The 14,864-nt window shown below is 37.9% G+C and overlaps 1 protein-coding gene across 3 annotated transcripts in view; it reads right to left on the bottom strand.

The window, feature by feature from the left end:
• RAP1GAP2 (RAP1 GTPase activating protein 2) overlaps window positions 1-14,864 on the bottom strand; it is a 695,842-nt gene that overhangs the window by 70,613 nt on the left and 610,365 nt on the right. For all 3 annotated transcript variants that reach the window (XM_053706286.1, XM_053706284.1, XM_053706285.1), the window contains one exon: window positions 4,263-4,397. In XM_053706286.1, coding sequence (XP_053562261.1) covers window positions 4,263-4,397 — 135 coding nt within the window. The remainder of the gene's footprint in view (window positions 1-4,262; window positions 4,398-14,864) is intronic.

Genomic DNA, 14,864 nt, shown 5'->3' with positions numbered 1-14,864 from the left:
AGTGCACCTGACTCTTTTGCTTGCACACAAACTTTTTACTTTCAACTTGTAGTGTGAGTGCAAGAATAGGATCGCTATTTATTTAACTTGCGTGGATTTAGCGCTCAATAGTTGTAATATTTTTGTCCTCCACTTGTAATCTAGGCCAAAAGGTTTCTTTGCAGTAAACACCTTTACAATGTACTGTTATTATTTATTTTGATCAGTTTTTATTTTATTTTATCTCCTCTGCTGTGTCCAGTTTGGGACCTATATAAACAATCAATGTGTAGGATGTTACTAAGGAATCAATTATCCCTATGTGCTGGGAAGATTTTCCAATAAGTCTATTCAGTACTGTGAGGTCCCTCAAAGCATTTTAGAAATGCAAATTTTAGCTTGAGAGTTGTTTATATAGCTATGTAGAGTTCTGGATATGAAGGAGAAATCTAATACTCAAAAAAGCCCCAAAGATTTTGTGTGTGTTTTTTTTTTACATTGCCCCAGAAAGACAAAATTACTTGCTGAACATAGTTTTTGATTGTCAGTCCATATGTCTGTCAAGGAGGAAAAAAAACCCACAGTACTGAATAGACTTATTGGAAAATCTTCCCAGCACATAGGGATAATTGATTCTTTAGTAACATCCTACACATTGATTGTTTATTTATATAGGTCCCAAACTGGACACAGCAGAGGAGATAAAATAAACAATATTAAAGAAGCTTTTCAAGGGTTGTGTCCTAACAAAAATTACAAATGTTTAAAAATATTTTAATATCCATTTAATGTTTCCAGTATATCTAAATACATATTTTCCCCAACTTGAAACATAAAAAGCAAGTATATGTAGCATGTTGCTCTATTTATATACACAGAAATATGAATTGTTAGATTTATTGATTGCTGCCAGGTGTTAAACGGTCTCCCTCTCTTTGTGAACAGATATTAAGGTATCTTTTTGTGTGGTCCTGTGAAAAGGGGAAGAAAAACGTATTGTCTGCTTCACAGCCTTTTTGTCACAAATAAGTATGTAATTGAAAGCAGTCTTAGAAGGCGGACTGCAATCCCAAGCAATTAAAGGAATGTGTAGTTTGCCATTAGCAGTTAAACGCCTAGCAGGCTTGTCTTGCCAACCGTCATCTGCCAACATGACACTAACTACCAAGAGTTTAAATGCTGATCAAATGTTGATTGGGTTTTGAAATTTGAATAATGCTAAAACTAGACCCATTCCCCTTAATTAACTATTGTACAGCTGTTTCTAACCACCTTAAATGTCAATTTTGGCAGAGGTCCCAGTATCTGAACATGCCATCTGGTCATGACATGCCAGATTAAGGAAAGGCTATGAATGTTTATTTATATTCCTACCAGGGGACATCTTAGTTTAATGTTTTACTTGACCATGAAAAAAAATAAAAAGGGACAGATTTACGGTTTGGCTAAGTAAAGAGCCTTCGAAGTCCATGTTTTAAAAATTTTATTTTTTAATCTTTGGGAAAGTACACAGAAACTTGCATGTGGAGCACATCACTCAACTAAGCTGTAATATATGGTATGAAGGTTGTACATTGTAAGTGGTTTGTAAAGCCTTGTACCCACGTACAACAATTGTAAAACCCATGACTGAAATGACATTAAATACAAATGTAAAGCTGAATAAAACCGCAAATGTATGCAGAAAACGATTTTGCAAAAAATAAAGCTTTTTGTTAAAGGGACAGTCACATCCAAGAAAATCTTTCATTTTTCAAATAGGGCATGTAATTTTAAACAACTTTCCAATTTACTTTTATCACCAATTTTGCTTTGTTTTCTTGGTATTCTTAGTTGAAAGCTAAACCTAGGAAGGCTCAAATTTCTAAGCCCTTGAAGGCCACCTTTTATCACAGGCTTTATTATTTGCTTTTAACAACAGTGGAGAGCTAGTTCATGTAAACCATATAGATAATATTGTGATCATGCCCATGGATTGTGGCAGACACTGCACTAATTGGCTAAAATTAAAGTCAATAGATAATAAATAAAATGTCATTATATCAGGGGGCTGTCAGAAGATGCTTAGATACAAATTAATCACAGAGGTAAAAAGCATCTATACTATAATTGCGTTTGTAATGTCTGTCGCCGTAGGAAGTTGCGCACGCATGCTGGCTGCGCGCTCAGCCAAAAGAATTCACCTGGATGCAGCAAAGCTGCATCCCGGTGGATTCCGAAAGTAGCAGGGTGTGAAAAAATCCACCTGTGGATTCTTTCACCACCCTGCCATTTTCGGAAGCCACCGGAATGCAGTGAAGGTAAACGGAGCATTACAAAAAAAAACACCACCCGCACAAAGTATAACAAAAAGAAAAACGAACCTCCCACACAAAGTATTAACACACACCACTAACCAACACAGGGAAAGAGAGGGGAGAGAGCAAAAGAGAGGGGAGAGAGAGGGGAGAGAGCAAAAGAGAGGGGAGAGAGAAAGCAAAAGAGAGGGGAGAGAGAAAGCAAAAGAGAGGGGAGAGAGAAAGCAAAAGAGAGGGAAGAGAGAGCAAAAGAGAGGGGAGAGAGCAAAAGAGAGGGGAGAGAGAGAGCAAAAGAGAGGGGAGAGAGAGAGCAAGAGAGGGGGGAGAGAGAGAGCAAAAGAGATGGGGGAGAGAGAGCAAAAGAGATGGGGGAGAGAGAGCAAAAGAGATGGGGGAGAGAGAGCAAAAGAGATGGGGGAGAGAGAGCAAAAGAGAGGGGGGAGAGAGACCAAACGAGAGGGGGAGAGCTCAAAAGAGAAGGGGGAGAGAGAGCACAAGAGAGGGGGAGAGAGAGCACAAGAGGGGGAGAGAGAGCACAAGAGAGGGGGAGAGAGAGCAAAAGAGAGGGGGAGAGAGAGCAAAAGAGAGGGGGAGAGAGAGAAAAAGAGAGGGGGGAGAGCAAAAGAGAGGGGGGAGAGAGCAAAAGAGAAGGGGGGAGAGAGAGCAAAAGAGAGGGGGAGAGCTCAAAAGAGAAGGGGGAGAGAGAGCAAAAGAGAGAGCAAAAGAGAGGGGGGGGAGAGAGAAAAAAGAGAGGGGAGACCAAAAGAGAGGGGGGAGAGAGCAAAAGAGAGGGGGAAGAGAGAGCAAAAGAGAGGGGGAGAGAGAGCAAAAGAAAGGGGGCGAGAGAGCAAAAGAAAGGGGGCGAGAGAGCAAAAGAGAGGGGGGAGAGATCAAAAGAAAAGGGGAGAGAGAGCAAAAGAAAAGGGGAGAGAGAGCAAAAGAAAAGGGGAGAGAGAGCAAAAGAAAAGGGGAGAGAGAGCAAAAGAGAGGGGGAGACAGAGAGCAAAAGAGAGGGGGGAGAGAGAGCAAAAGAGAGGGGGGAGAGAGAGCAAAAGGGGTGGTGAAAGAATCCACCTGGATGGATTCTTTCACCACCCTGCTTTTTTTGGAATCCACATGGATGCAGCTTATGCTGCATCCAGGTGGATTCCAAAAATGGCAGGGTGGTGAAAGAATCCACCTGGATGCAGCGTAAGATGCATCCAGGTGGATTCTTTCACCACCCTGCCATTTTCGGAATCCACTTGGATGCAGCGTGAGGTGGATTCCAAAAATGGCAGGGTGGTTCTGTCACCACAATAGACTGCCCTTCCGAAGATGGCAGGGTGGTTCGGTGGTTCCGTCACCACAATAGACTGCCCTCTGGGCAGGCTTTCCCACTAGTATCAATATAATTGTGTTGGTTAGGCAAAACTGGGGAATGGGTAATAAAGGGATTATCTATCTTTTAAAACAACAAAAATACTGGTTTTGACTGTATCTTTAAATATAAACATTTTTAATATTTTTTCTTTCACCTATTTCCCTATCTCCCAGTATAAATGGAACCCTGCTAACCAAATCACAGCCCTGTACATATGCGTGCCGTACTGATGTGAATTGCGGCTCACATAGGTACAATAGGAGAAACAGTAACAGGAGAAAGTAACCCCTCTTCACTTAAGATAGTTTAACACTGATGCTTCATGGCTAAACACAAAATGAACTAATCTCTGCTCTATAACTATGTATAGTAGTACCAGCTGTGTACTTCCTGCTATTGCTTATTGGGTTATAAGGACAACTCCTACAGTTCCATATGTATAAACAAATATAAACACATTATATATATATATATATATATATATATATATATATATATATATATATATATATATATACACACACACACACACTGTATATATACACACATATCCTCTGTAAACAATCTCCTGAATTCACCAGGCTAGATTAACAATTATGCAAAGATAGTGTAAGGACACTTACCTTAAATGACTCAAGGAAGCCCCCATGAGCTCCATTTTCTAGTTTGTCTTCTTCTGGACCAAGTCCAAGCATGGCTTGTGTGTGTACATGAAGGTCATCATGAAGATTGTCCAAAAGAGCAGCCCTTGTTCGATCCTTCAATAAACAAGATGTTTAGTAAGGAGAGGTAATGGTTAGGGTTAACTGCATTACAAAAGCATTGTTAGGCTTAAAGTGAGAAATGTCACTTATTTTTATCGCTGTGGAGGATTGTGTCAACAGTAGTTAGGATTTTTTGCTACAAGCAGTGTTATAGCCAAGTTACAAACTCCCTGAAGCTGCTAGTATTTTGTGAGCTGCATATAACACTTTGTCACCAAAGAACTGCATTATGGGAGTGCTAACAGATTAATTAAGATACATTTAATCTTGCAAGATGTTTTTTAAAGTGGCTCCATTATAGGGGATTGCATAGGATCCTGCCATAAAACACTGTAAACATTCTCTAGGAAGATTTGTATTGTTACTTCCAATTGTTCAGTTTAAAATATATAGCCAAGGCAAGATTTTAAAAACAAAATGTATGCTTACCTGAAAATTCTTTTATTTTGAGGTGGTGAAAGTCAACAAGTTCATTACATCTGGGATTCAACTTCTGGCCATTAGGAGGAGGCAAAGATCCCCAAAAACTCCAAGAGCATTCTATCCCTCCCACCTCACTGATTAGCCAGTCTGAAGTATAGCCAAGCAAGTAGAAAGGTAGGAAGGGACAGAACAGAAAAATTAGGTACAGAACAGGTAAATGAGGTGCAAAACTAGAACTGCTGCCAGAAAAAAAAAAAAAATATGGTAAATAGAGCAGGCCTCGTGGACTCTCACCACCTCACTTTTTTCTTTTGTAAGGGTGTGAGAGTCCACAAGTTCATTACCCCTGGGAACTAATACTGAAGCTGTGGAGTTCACAAGTAATGAGGGTGGGATAAAAAGGAATTGAAAAGACAGGCACCTATTTTCCAGTCACTGCTGCCTGGAGAACTTTCCTACCGAAAGCTGCTTCCAAAGAAGCAAAAACATCAAATTGGTAGACTTTAATAAAAGGATGACCATGTTACTGCCTTGCTAATTTGTTCAGGGACTACAATTTCCCTATTGATGTAGTCTGAAGAAACTACTTTTGGCTAGAAATCAAATTTGGTACTTAAAACAGCCTTATCTTGATGAAAAATTAGATAAGGAGGTTCAAAAGAAAAAGCAGAAAACTCAGAGACTCTTATAGAAGAAGAACTTGGTAAAAAGAAACAATACCTTTGACGATAGAAGATGAATATCAATAAAATGCATAGGTTGAAATGGCAAAACTTGCAAAACTCTTGTAACCAAATTAAGGTTCCAAGGAGAAAAAATTGGATTAATAACTGGAGAATTCTGGGAATTCTTAAAGGGACAGTCTAGTCCAAAATAAACTTTCATTTTTCAGATGGAGAATGTAATTTTAAACAATTTTTCAATTTACTTTTATCACCAACTTTGCTTTGTTCTCTTGGTAGTCTTAGTTGAAAGCTAAACATAGGAGGTTTCTATGCTAATTTCTAAGCCCTTAAAGGCCACCTCACTTTTTTCTGTCTCAGGGCATTTTGACAGTTTTTCACCACTAGACGGTGTTAGTTCATGTGTCTCATATAGATAACACTGTGTTCATGCACGTGGAGTTCCAGGAAGCCAGCTCTGATTGGCTAAAATGGATGTCTGTCAAAAGAACTGTATTAAGGGGGCAGTTTGCAGAGGCTTAGATACAAGGTAATCACAGAGGTAAAAAGTGTATTTATATAACTGTGTTGATTATGCAAAACTAGGGAATGGGTAACAAAGGTATTATCTATCTTTTTAAACAATAACAACTCTGGTGTAGACTGTCCCTTTAAATAATGCTAAATAAAAGGATATTAAAGTATGTACACAGAATCAGAGAAACATCTCTATTTCCAAGCTATCAAGCTGAGAGATTCAAGATTTTGATGATAAAATTGACCTTGAGATAGCAGGTTGTGACGTAGAGTAAGACATTATAGAGAAAAGCTAGACATTTGCACTAAGCATGCCAAGATGATGGTTCCTGCTTATGAGAAATTGCTAAAGGTAAAGATGGAGCCTGATATCATCCAGGTATGAAGCCACTGATTTTCCCTGAACTATGATGTAAGGTAATATGGTTCCCAGAGCCTATGTGAAAGCCTGCAAGCAGTAGTAAGACCATTGGGTAGAGACACAAACGGAAAACGTTTGTTAAGAAATGCAAATCTGTGGAAGTGAAAATTATTTTTTTGAATTGGGAAATGAAGGTAGGCAGCCTACAAATATATTGTAGACATGAACTGGCCTTGTTGAATATGAGGTAGTAAAGTTCTGACGTTTTCCATTTTGAAGGTCGGAAATCTGAAAAACTTGTTTAAAGTTTTAAGATCAAAAGAAGCCTGAAAGTCCCCTCTTGTTTGGGAACTATAAAAAAGTTGGAATAAAAACCCTGGCCTTGTTCCACCAAAGGAATGGGATGAATCACTACCATAAGTTTTAGATCCCAAACACACTGAAAAAAGGTTTTAGCCTTTACAGCAGTGGTGTCAAAAACGTTGACCGTGGTTTACCTACCTTGCCCCTTAAGGTAAACCATGGTAGCCGCTGCAGCACGATGATGACAGCACTGTGTCTGTTGTTGTTCTGTTCTGAGTCAGCCATGTTTTCGCAGATTCCACAAGGGATACTTGTGATTGGCTGTAACGCACAGTGGAGTCATTGCTGATTCAGGCAATTATACAAACAACAGTGATCTGGGAAAATTATTGGTGACAAGAGTAGCTCTAGAGCAGTGTATGCATTCAGAGACAGCTGCTGCCACATGGAAGTAACCATCCGGAGTTTGATCATAATATGCTGTGCACATTAACGTCTTGTTTGCTATCACCTAGCTCCCCAGTATTTCCCACCCACATGATCCAGTTGACTCCCTCACATTTGTTTTTTTCTTAAAGTGCCAAGTATTTTTCTTTGAGTGCACAGTATACATACTGTAATTGCACATTGAATATTAAGTTCATTGTGGCTAAGTAGCATGTGATCACTGACTGATAGGGAGGTGCTTTATTTTACATAGGACTGAGCTTACAGCATACATAAAAATAAACTGCACAATCTCCATGCTAGTTCCATTAGCACATTCACTTGTTTGGCTGCAGTAAAATTCTCACTCCCAAGCAAGCGGTGCACACTTCAGAATGAAAATGCTAAAAGAAGCAGCGTTTGCCTTTAAAATTGTATATGTTGTGCTAATTTGGATTTGTGAAATGAAGAGAGAACGCCTCTACCGGGTGTGTGAATGCCTGAACCAGCAACACCTTCACAGGGCGTTACAGTCAATCACAAAGTATTCCATGTGGGATCTGCAAAAATGTGAGTTAGCCCACCTTCCCGCCACCTGATGATGTCATGTGTGTGCTAAGCACAGCCTCTGCACGGCCATGGTCATGATCGTGGGGAAGGAGGAACTTGCTGGGTTGAAAAAACCAAATCACCCAAAAATCACCTAACAGTCAGTGAGAAGAGGTCCAATGAGAGATGGTGAGTTTGAGTGGAACTCTGGAGCTATGTGCCTAACCAGTTCAGTGTTTTTTGTTTTTGCATAGCTTACATCTGCAGCTGTGGGGTCATGCTCCTCTCTCACCCCTATCCTGGGCTCTGACCTGGTAAACTCCCTGTCTGTAGCGACCTGCGACAGAGTGAGTATGCTTGACTAGCAGGTTGCCAATGAGCTAGGAAGCAAATAATATTTGCATGCTGATTTTGTGTTCAGACTCTTTTTAATGACAGAAGTTATAAAAAGTGGTCATGCATTCAGTGTTGTTCAGCTATGTAAACTGTAAACAAAAGTCATCGTCCTTTATACACCATGACTTTTTTTTTTAATACAAATATCATCTGACACTTTTACTCTAGTCTAACAGAAAGTGCGCATGCTTTAAGTTTTGAATGGGATAATACTAATCAGGAGTGCACCAAACGTAGTTCCGGAAGAAGGTGAAGTGAGAGAAATTTAAAAAAAGAGAAAAAAAACTCACAAAAGGAAGATTTTTCTAAATTCTTAGGTACATGAAACGCTCTAATGACGTATGAATTCCTGTTAATTAAAAAAAAACACTCAAATAGACTCTCTCTAAGAATGTGCTGCAGCTAAAAAAATCTTTAATATTGCTCCCCAGATGCACAAAGTACAGGTATTAGCTGTGAAGTGTCAGCCAGAACCCTTTAATTATGAAAAATTCAAACCAAAAAGGGTAGTTAAATTAAAATATAGCAGGCTTCCTTGCGGCCTAAATATCATGGGACTTAAAAATACTCTCTGTTCATGTGCAAAAATCAATTTCTTGCAATGTGCTGCAGCTAAATAATTCTTTAATACTGCTCCCCAGATGCACAGTTATTAGCTGTGAAGTGTCAGACAGGACCTTTAATAAGGCCTACACACCCTGATTTAAATGAAAAAGGGTTGGTAAACATAAGGCAAAAGTGAGTTAAAGGGACATAAAACAAGTTGGGATAGAGACAAAATATAATATGTACTTTAATTACTTTACCTGCAAATGTATACTGCAGTGCCTCACCATTAACCCTTTTTAGTTTCTGAATTGTAAAGCTCTAACTCCCCCCACACATTTCCTTCTATGGCTGTATCTATATCTATTGTTGTTTTGGTAGAATGCAAAAGTGCATAGGGATTATCTGCTGGAGCACTGATAAGGATGGGTGGAGTTGGCTGCTCCAGGCAGCTTAGCTATGTAATTAATTTTGCTTATTTTTGAAAATTATTTGAAAATACTTGCCAGCAATTTAAAAAAAAAATGTTTTATGCAAACTATTTTTAATTAATTAGCCCTTTTAGGATATGCACAGATCTCAACCTGTTTTATGTCCCTTTAAAAGCCCAACAGATGGGAAAATCATTAACCCTGTGTACAATTTATATGGAAAACAAAAGAACACCCTTGCTACATGTGCACTTTTCTTAACTCTGGCATAAGTAGATCTCAGTGAAAAAGTTTACAAAAAAGTAGATTGTTACTCTCTAAAGTCTGGGCACCCCTGCTTTACAGGATTCTTTGGAATGTTGGACAGAACAAACTATCCTTTTGGAGGCCTTGATCTGCAGCATATTCTGTATCCTTGGGAAACAATGTTCAATACCTAGGGATCTTGAACAGAGATTTCTGAAAAAGGCTTAATCTGCCCCCTACCAGAAGAATATCTGAATCGGAGCCCACACATTAATGCTGACAGTAGTGGAGTGCTTTTTTGACTGCTTTCACTTGTTCCAAATGGAAAAGGACTTCAAGGGAGTCCTGGAAGAACATTCTGTTGTGAAGAGGAGGCTTTTTGGTTCCTAGACTGATGAAAGGAACGAAAATTATTACGAGCCCTACCTTTCCCCTTGGATTTCTTGTTCTGTGGGAGAAATGCTCCTTTACCTCCAGTCACAGTATCAAAAATAGCGTCTAGACTAGGACCAATTAAAATCTTTCCCTGAAAGAGAAGAGTTAAAAGTCTGGTCTTAGAAACCATGTCAGCTGACCAAGATTTCATCCATAAGGCCATTCTAGTCAAAACAGCTAGAGCCATATTCTGGGCATTAATCCTGATGATGTCAACGATGGCATCACAGATAAATGCATTAGCCGATCTAGTGCTAGATTACAAGTGGCTTGCTAACTTTTCCGCGCAAACAGTACATATTTTTTGGCGGCTTTTTGCCTGAGATGGAAATAGTGCATATTACGCTCGTCAGTTAGCGAGACTTGAGAGCTTGCGTAAAAAGTAGGGAAAAAAGTTGCATTAAACACAACATAAATACACCTAAAAGTACAGTTAGACTCATATAAACATATATCTAAAAATAAAAAATGATTTTTTTTTATTTTAAGTTATAAGGGCTCAAAGATATATGAAATAAAGTGTTTGACAAAAAAAAAGTCTGCAAAGGGCTTTAACATAGAAACATCTAAATATGTCTATGTATATACATATGCATTTGTGTTTTACTGTACATATTTAACATTCCAATGTTCTTCACTTACAGAATAATGTTATCTGTTTTGTAAATACATACACACACACACACACAGTACCTATACTGTACCTGTATATCTATTTCTGTGGATATATAGGTATAGATATCTGCTTTACATTATTATATATATATATATATACACACACACACACATACACACTGTATATATAAATCCCACAAGTATCTGCACTCTCACTGCCAGGTAGTCAATGACCAGGGTGCTTAGTCAGGATTAAATTTAATTAGTAAAACATATAGACTGCACTCACTGAATCTGTGAAAAGAAATATATTTATTTTGTTATATCATAGTAACTATGATATATTAAAATAAATCTATTTCTTTTCACAAATCCAGTAAGCCCAGTCTATATATATATATATATATATATATATATATATATATATATATATATATATATATACACACACACACACACATACATATTTAATAATTAAAATAACATTATTTTCTATGTGAAGAACATAGGAATGGAAAATATGCATAACTTGTATCAGGGTTCGCTGTCGAGTTCACGCACATGACTAATTGCTAACTTCAATGTGCGTTCTTGAAATATAAAATATTTAAAAAAATATTTTTAAAAATGATTAAACACACTGTAAAAAATATAGATATCTTCTATGGATTATTTAGAATTTATTTACTTAAAGTGAAGGTCAATTTGGATGAATTAGTGCCCGGTTTTAAATAATCCTATTAAAAACAAGGGAACTTTAATTCATCAAAATTGACATTTCACTCCTTTTCTTAAAAAACATACCTTTTAATCCTGACAGCCGCTGAAGCGCTTCCTCCGCCTGTCGCAAGCCCTTTTCGCGGGTCCAAAATGACGAAGCCGGCTTCCTCCAATCACGGCATTGCATCAGGCCATAATCCCCCTGGGGGGAAGCCGTGATTGGAGGAAGCTGGATTCGTCATTTCTGATGTAAGAAGAGGCTTCTGACAGCCGGGGGAATCGCTGGAGCGGCTTTCAGGATTAAAAGGTAAGTTTTTGAAGAAAAGGAGTGAAATGTCAATTTGGATGAATTAAAGTGCCCTTGTTTTTAATAGGTTTATTAAAAACCGGGCACTAATTCATCCAAATTGACCTTCACTTTAATACAGGTTAAGTATATATAGATAAATATATTCACAATAAAAATGACTATTCTGCACGTGAAGAACATTGGAAAGTGAAATCTTTATAACTGTTGCTGTTAGTTTTTTTCTTCTGCGCTCTCCATTGACTTCTATGGGGAGAAGAAGTTAATGAGGTCCCTATATTTGTTTAACATGCATTGGGTTTTACTCACACGCAAACTTTTACTTAGAACTCACTCTACCGGACGGGTGCAAAAATCATCCGTCTAGTGACGTTTACTCGAGCAAGAGCGCTAAATAGTTCTCAACTTGTAATCTAGCCTCTAATCAGATCTAGGCAATGCTGTAAATTCTCATCAATAGAGTCATCTGAAACATGATCAGACAAACTGTTACACTATAGATGCGACACAGGCTAAACTAACATCTGGTCTTAATTAAAAAAAAACACTTGCTGAAATACCTTTCTATGGTAGGACTCTAATTTGCAGTCCATAGGATCTTTGAAAGAAGTTCTGTCCTCCAAAGGAATTGTAGTACAGTACGCTTCGCCAAGGTAGAAATGTCTCTGTCTACATTAGGAATGGACTCCCAAAGTTCCAAATTAGAGGATGGTAAAGGTAACATCTTCTTACATTTTTAAGCTGGATTATAAGGAATACCAGGCCTAGCCCATTTGTTGGTAATTATTTCAGTAATTGCATCAGGTACAGGAAAACTTCAGGAGCCTTAGTAGCAGGCTTGAAAATTAGATCTAATTGTTTAACAGACGTTTCCTCAGCCAGTTTAGGATCTTGTATTCCTAATTTACATAATACTTCCTTCAGTAATGTACAAAAGTGTTCCAATTTAAACATGAAAGGAGATGAATCTGAGTCCAGAAACAGTCTCTTACTTATCCGAAATATATTCACCCTCAGAAAACAAATCTGAGGAGTCTATGTCTGAATCCTTCAGGAAATCTTTAGATTTAGTTTTTATTTAACCAGAATAGAAAGATAAATCCAGTAGGTTGACAGTCAGACTTAGACCTTTTGCGCTTACTTGGAGAAGGTATAGACGCCAACATTTCAGACATAGCCGAGTGCACAAAAACTTTAAAACCTGGAGCAAAATCTGATGAACTCCCTTGTAAAGATCAAACAGAGGGAGGACAGAGACCTTTAGAGGCAAGTGCAGCTTTAGATTGATTGGCATGCATCTGGTGATCCATACAAGAATTAAGGAGGTTGTGCAGGAAGCACAATAGTAGCCAGTTTGCACAAAATACATTTAGACTGAATTAAAAAAAATCTGAGGCTCTGCACTCTAAAGTATCTATGTTCACAGAAGTTCAATGTTCAAAGATGGGTACAGCAACAGATTATAAATCTTGTTATACAAACTTGAGCTGCACGTGGTATGAGTTACTGCATACCTCCATCAATCAAAGTACAAATGTAGAAAATCCCCAGCACTTCTTAATTAAAAGCATCTCCTTTTATATATATATATATATATATATATATATATATATATATATATATATGTTTTATACTGCTTGATTTGAACTGTGGATTTTCTACATTTATGTTCACAGAAGTGGGGATAGCTCCAGTGTGCTCCATAGTAAAATGTAAAAAGACAAATAGATGTCAAATAAACAGTTAATACACCACAAATGTATTCTGAGAATTATGCAGAATAATGAAAAAATCAGGAATTTGTATATTTTTATCCGAGAATAAATGGGGACAGATAACAGAACAGGTTAAATGAATAGGTTAAATGAAACTGCAGAACCTTACAGGGAAAAGACAGCAAAATACTTTTCTTTTTTTCTTGGAATATTTTGGAAATCTTTCCCCCACAACGATAAGCAAGAATAACAAACGCAGGAGAAGCAAGCAGAGCTGATATCGTCCTTCAGCAGATAGCACCCTCACCATCAAGGCAGGCATAAAGCGCAACATTTTTAACCCCCATGCTGCCCAAAATATTTCAGTCAAGACAGAGAATTATGTGCACTATGTGTCGGAAGCAGGACTCTGTAGCACACAGGAGAAAATAAACTGCACAATGAGGCCGGCGTGTGCTATATCTAAGCTTATAAATAATATTGGAAGTGCGCTGAAAAAAAAATGACATAATGAACCTGGTGCATTAGAAGTACAACAAATAAACAGTTATAATAATAAAACCCCTTTAAAAAGGTATGCCCAAAAAGTACCATTAATACCTGTCTAGTACATATAAGCCTTCACAGTGCAAACAGTCATGTCCCAAGAAACATTACACTGAAGCTATAATAGACTAGTAATGTGAAGTGGTGTAAACTATCTAATAAAGTTGTCCCATGGTTATAATGTACTGTGACCCAACTGTACCTACTAATAGCATGCGGGCACCCACTCTACTGGTCTTACCTCCTGTAGAAATTACTGCTTCCACTAGATAGCCCATCCAGTGATGTGTACCTCACAGCAGAGGATCACTATAAGGAGAATACTCAACAGGAGGAGGCTTAGGGACTGGTCCCCATGACACTTGTGGCAGGCTTATGAATAACTTATTCACGGGGAGTAATTGCATCACGACCTTGTACTCCAATGTTCCCTTTGTCTTTCAGTAACAGCACTCTAAAGAGAAAATGGTCCTTAAATAAGTCCAAGGACCCATCTCATTGAAGAATCTGGAGCACCTCAGTTCTTCCCATTCTTCCTTGGAGGCAAAGATGAGACAGGCTAATCAGTGAGGTGGGAGGGATAGAATACTCTTGGAGATTTTGGGAACCTTTGCCTCCTCCTAGTGGCCAAGAGTTGAATCCCAGAACTAATGAACTTGTGGACTCTCACCACCTTGGAAAATAAAATAACCTATATTCAGATTAAAACCAGCTAATATTGAATATTGGGATAGGCTCATATCAAGTACGTATCTATGTGTTTATGTGTTTTATAAGTATAAACTATGCATAGACAATTGGTTTTCAATAATGGATTAACTGTCAGATGGCCTTATGTCCCAGATAATATGTATATTGATAATATGTATATTTATATGTATATTTACCTATATTAATAACTCTAACAGCCACACATTCTACAGAACAGTGATTGCATGTATATTCACCAATTTCTGCACTTGTGCACTATACGTGGATTTTGTGGTAATCATAACACATTAGATGAAAAGTTTTTACAGTCCAATTGTGGCTTATATATAAGTAGACCCAGAACAGGGTCTCCCCCCCTCCTTTTTTAAGGTATTTTGTCAGGGCTTCTTGATAAAACATGCAGTTGACAATACATACATTCATTAATACATAAGAATATTCTACTAAGTGGGATCAGAGTGTGCAGTACCGCCCCATTTGTTTTTATCCAATCACAAAACTACAACCTCTTATAAATACATAGCTGTGAGTG

This window comes from Bombina bombina, chromosome 3 (genome assembly GCF_027579735.1).
Source record: "Bombina bombina isolate aBomBom1 chromosome 3, aBomBom1.pri, whole genome shotgun sequence".
NCBI lineage: Eukaryota > Metazoa > Chordata > Amphibia > Anura > Bombinatoridae > Bombina > Bombina bombina.
This window is presented reverse-complemented; position numbering and strand designations above follow the sequence as displayed.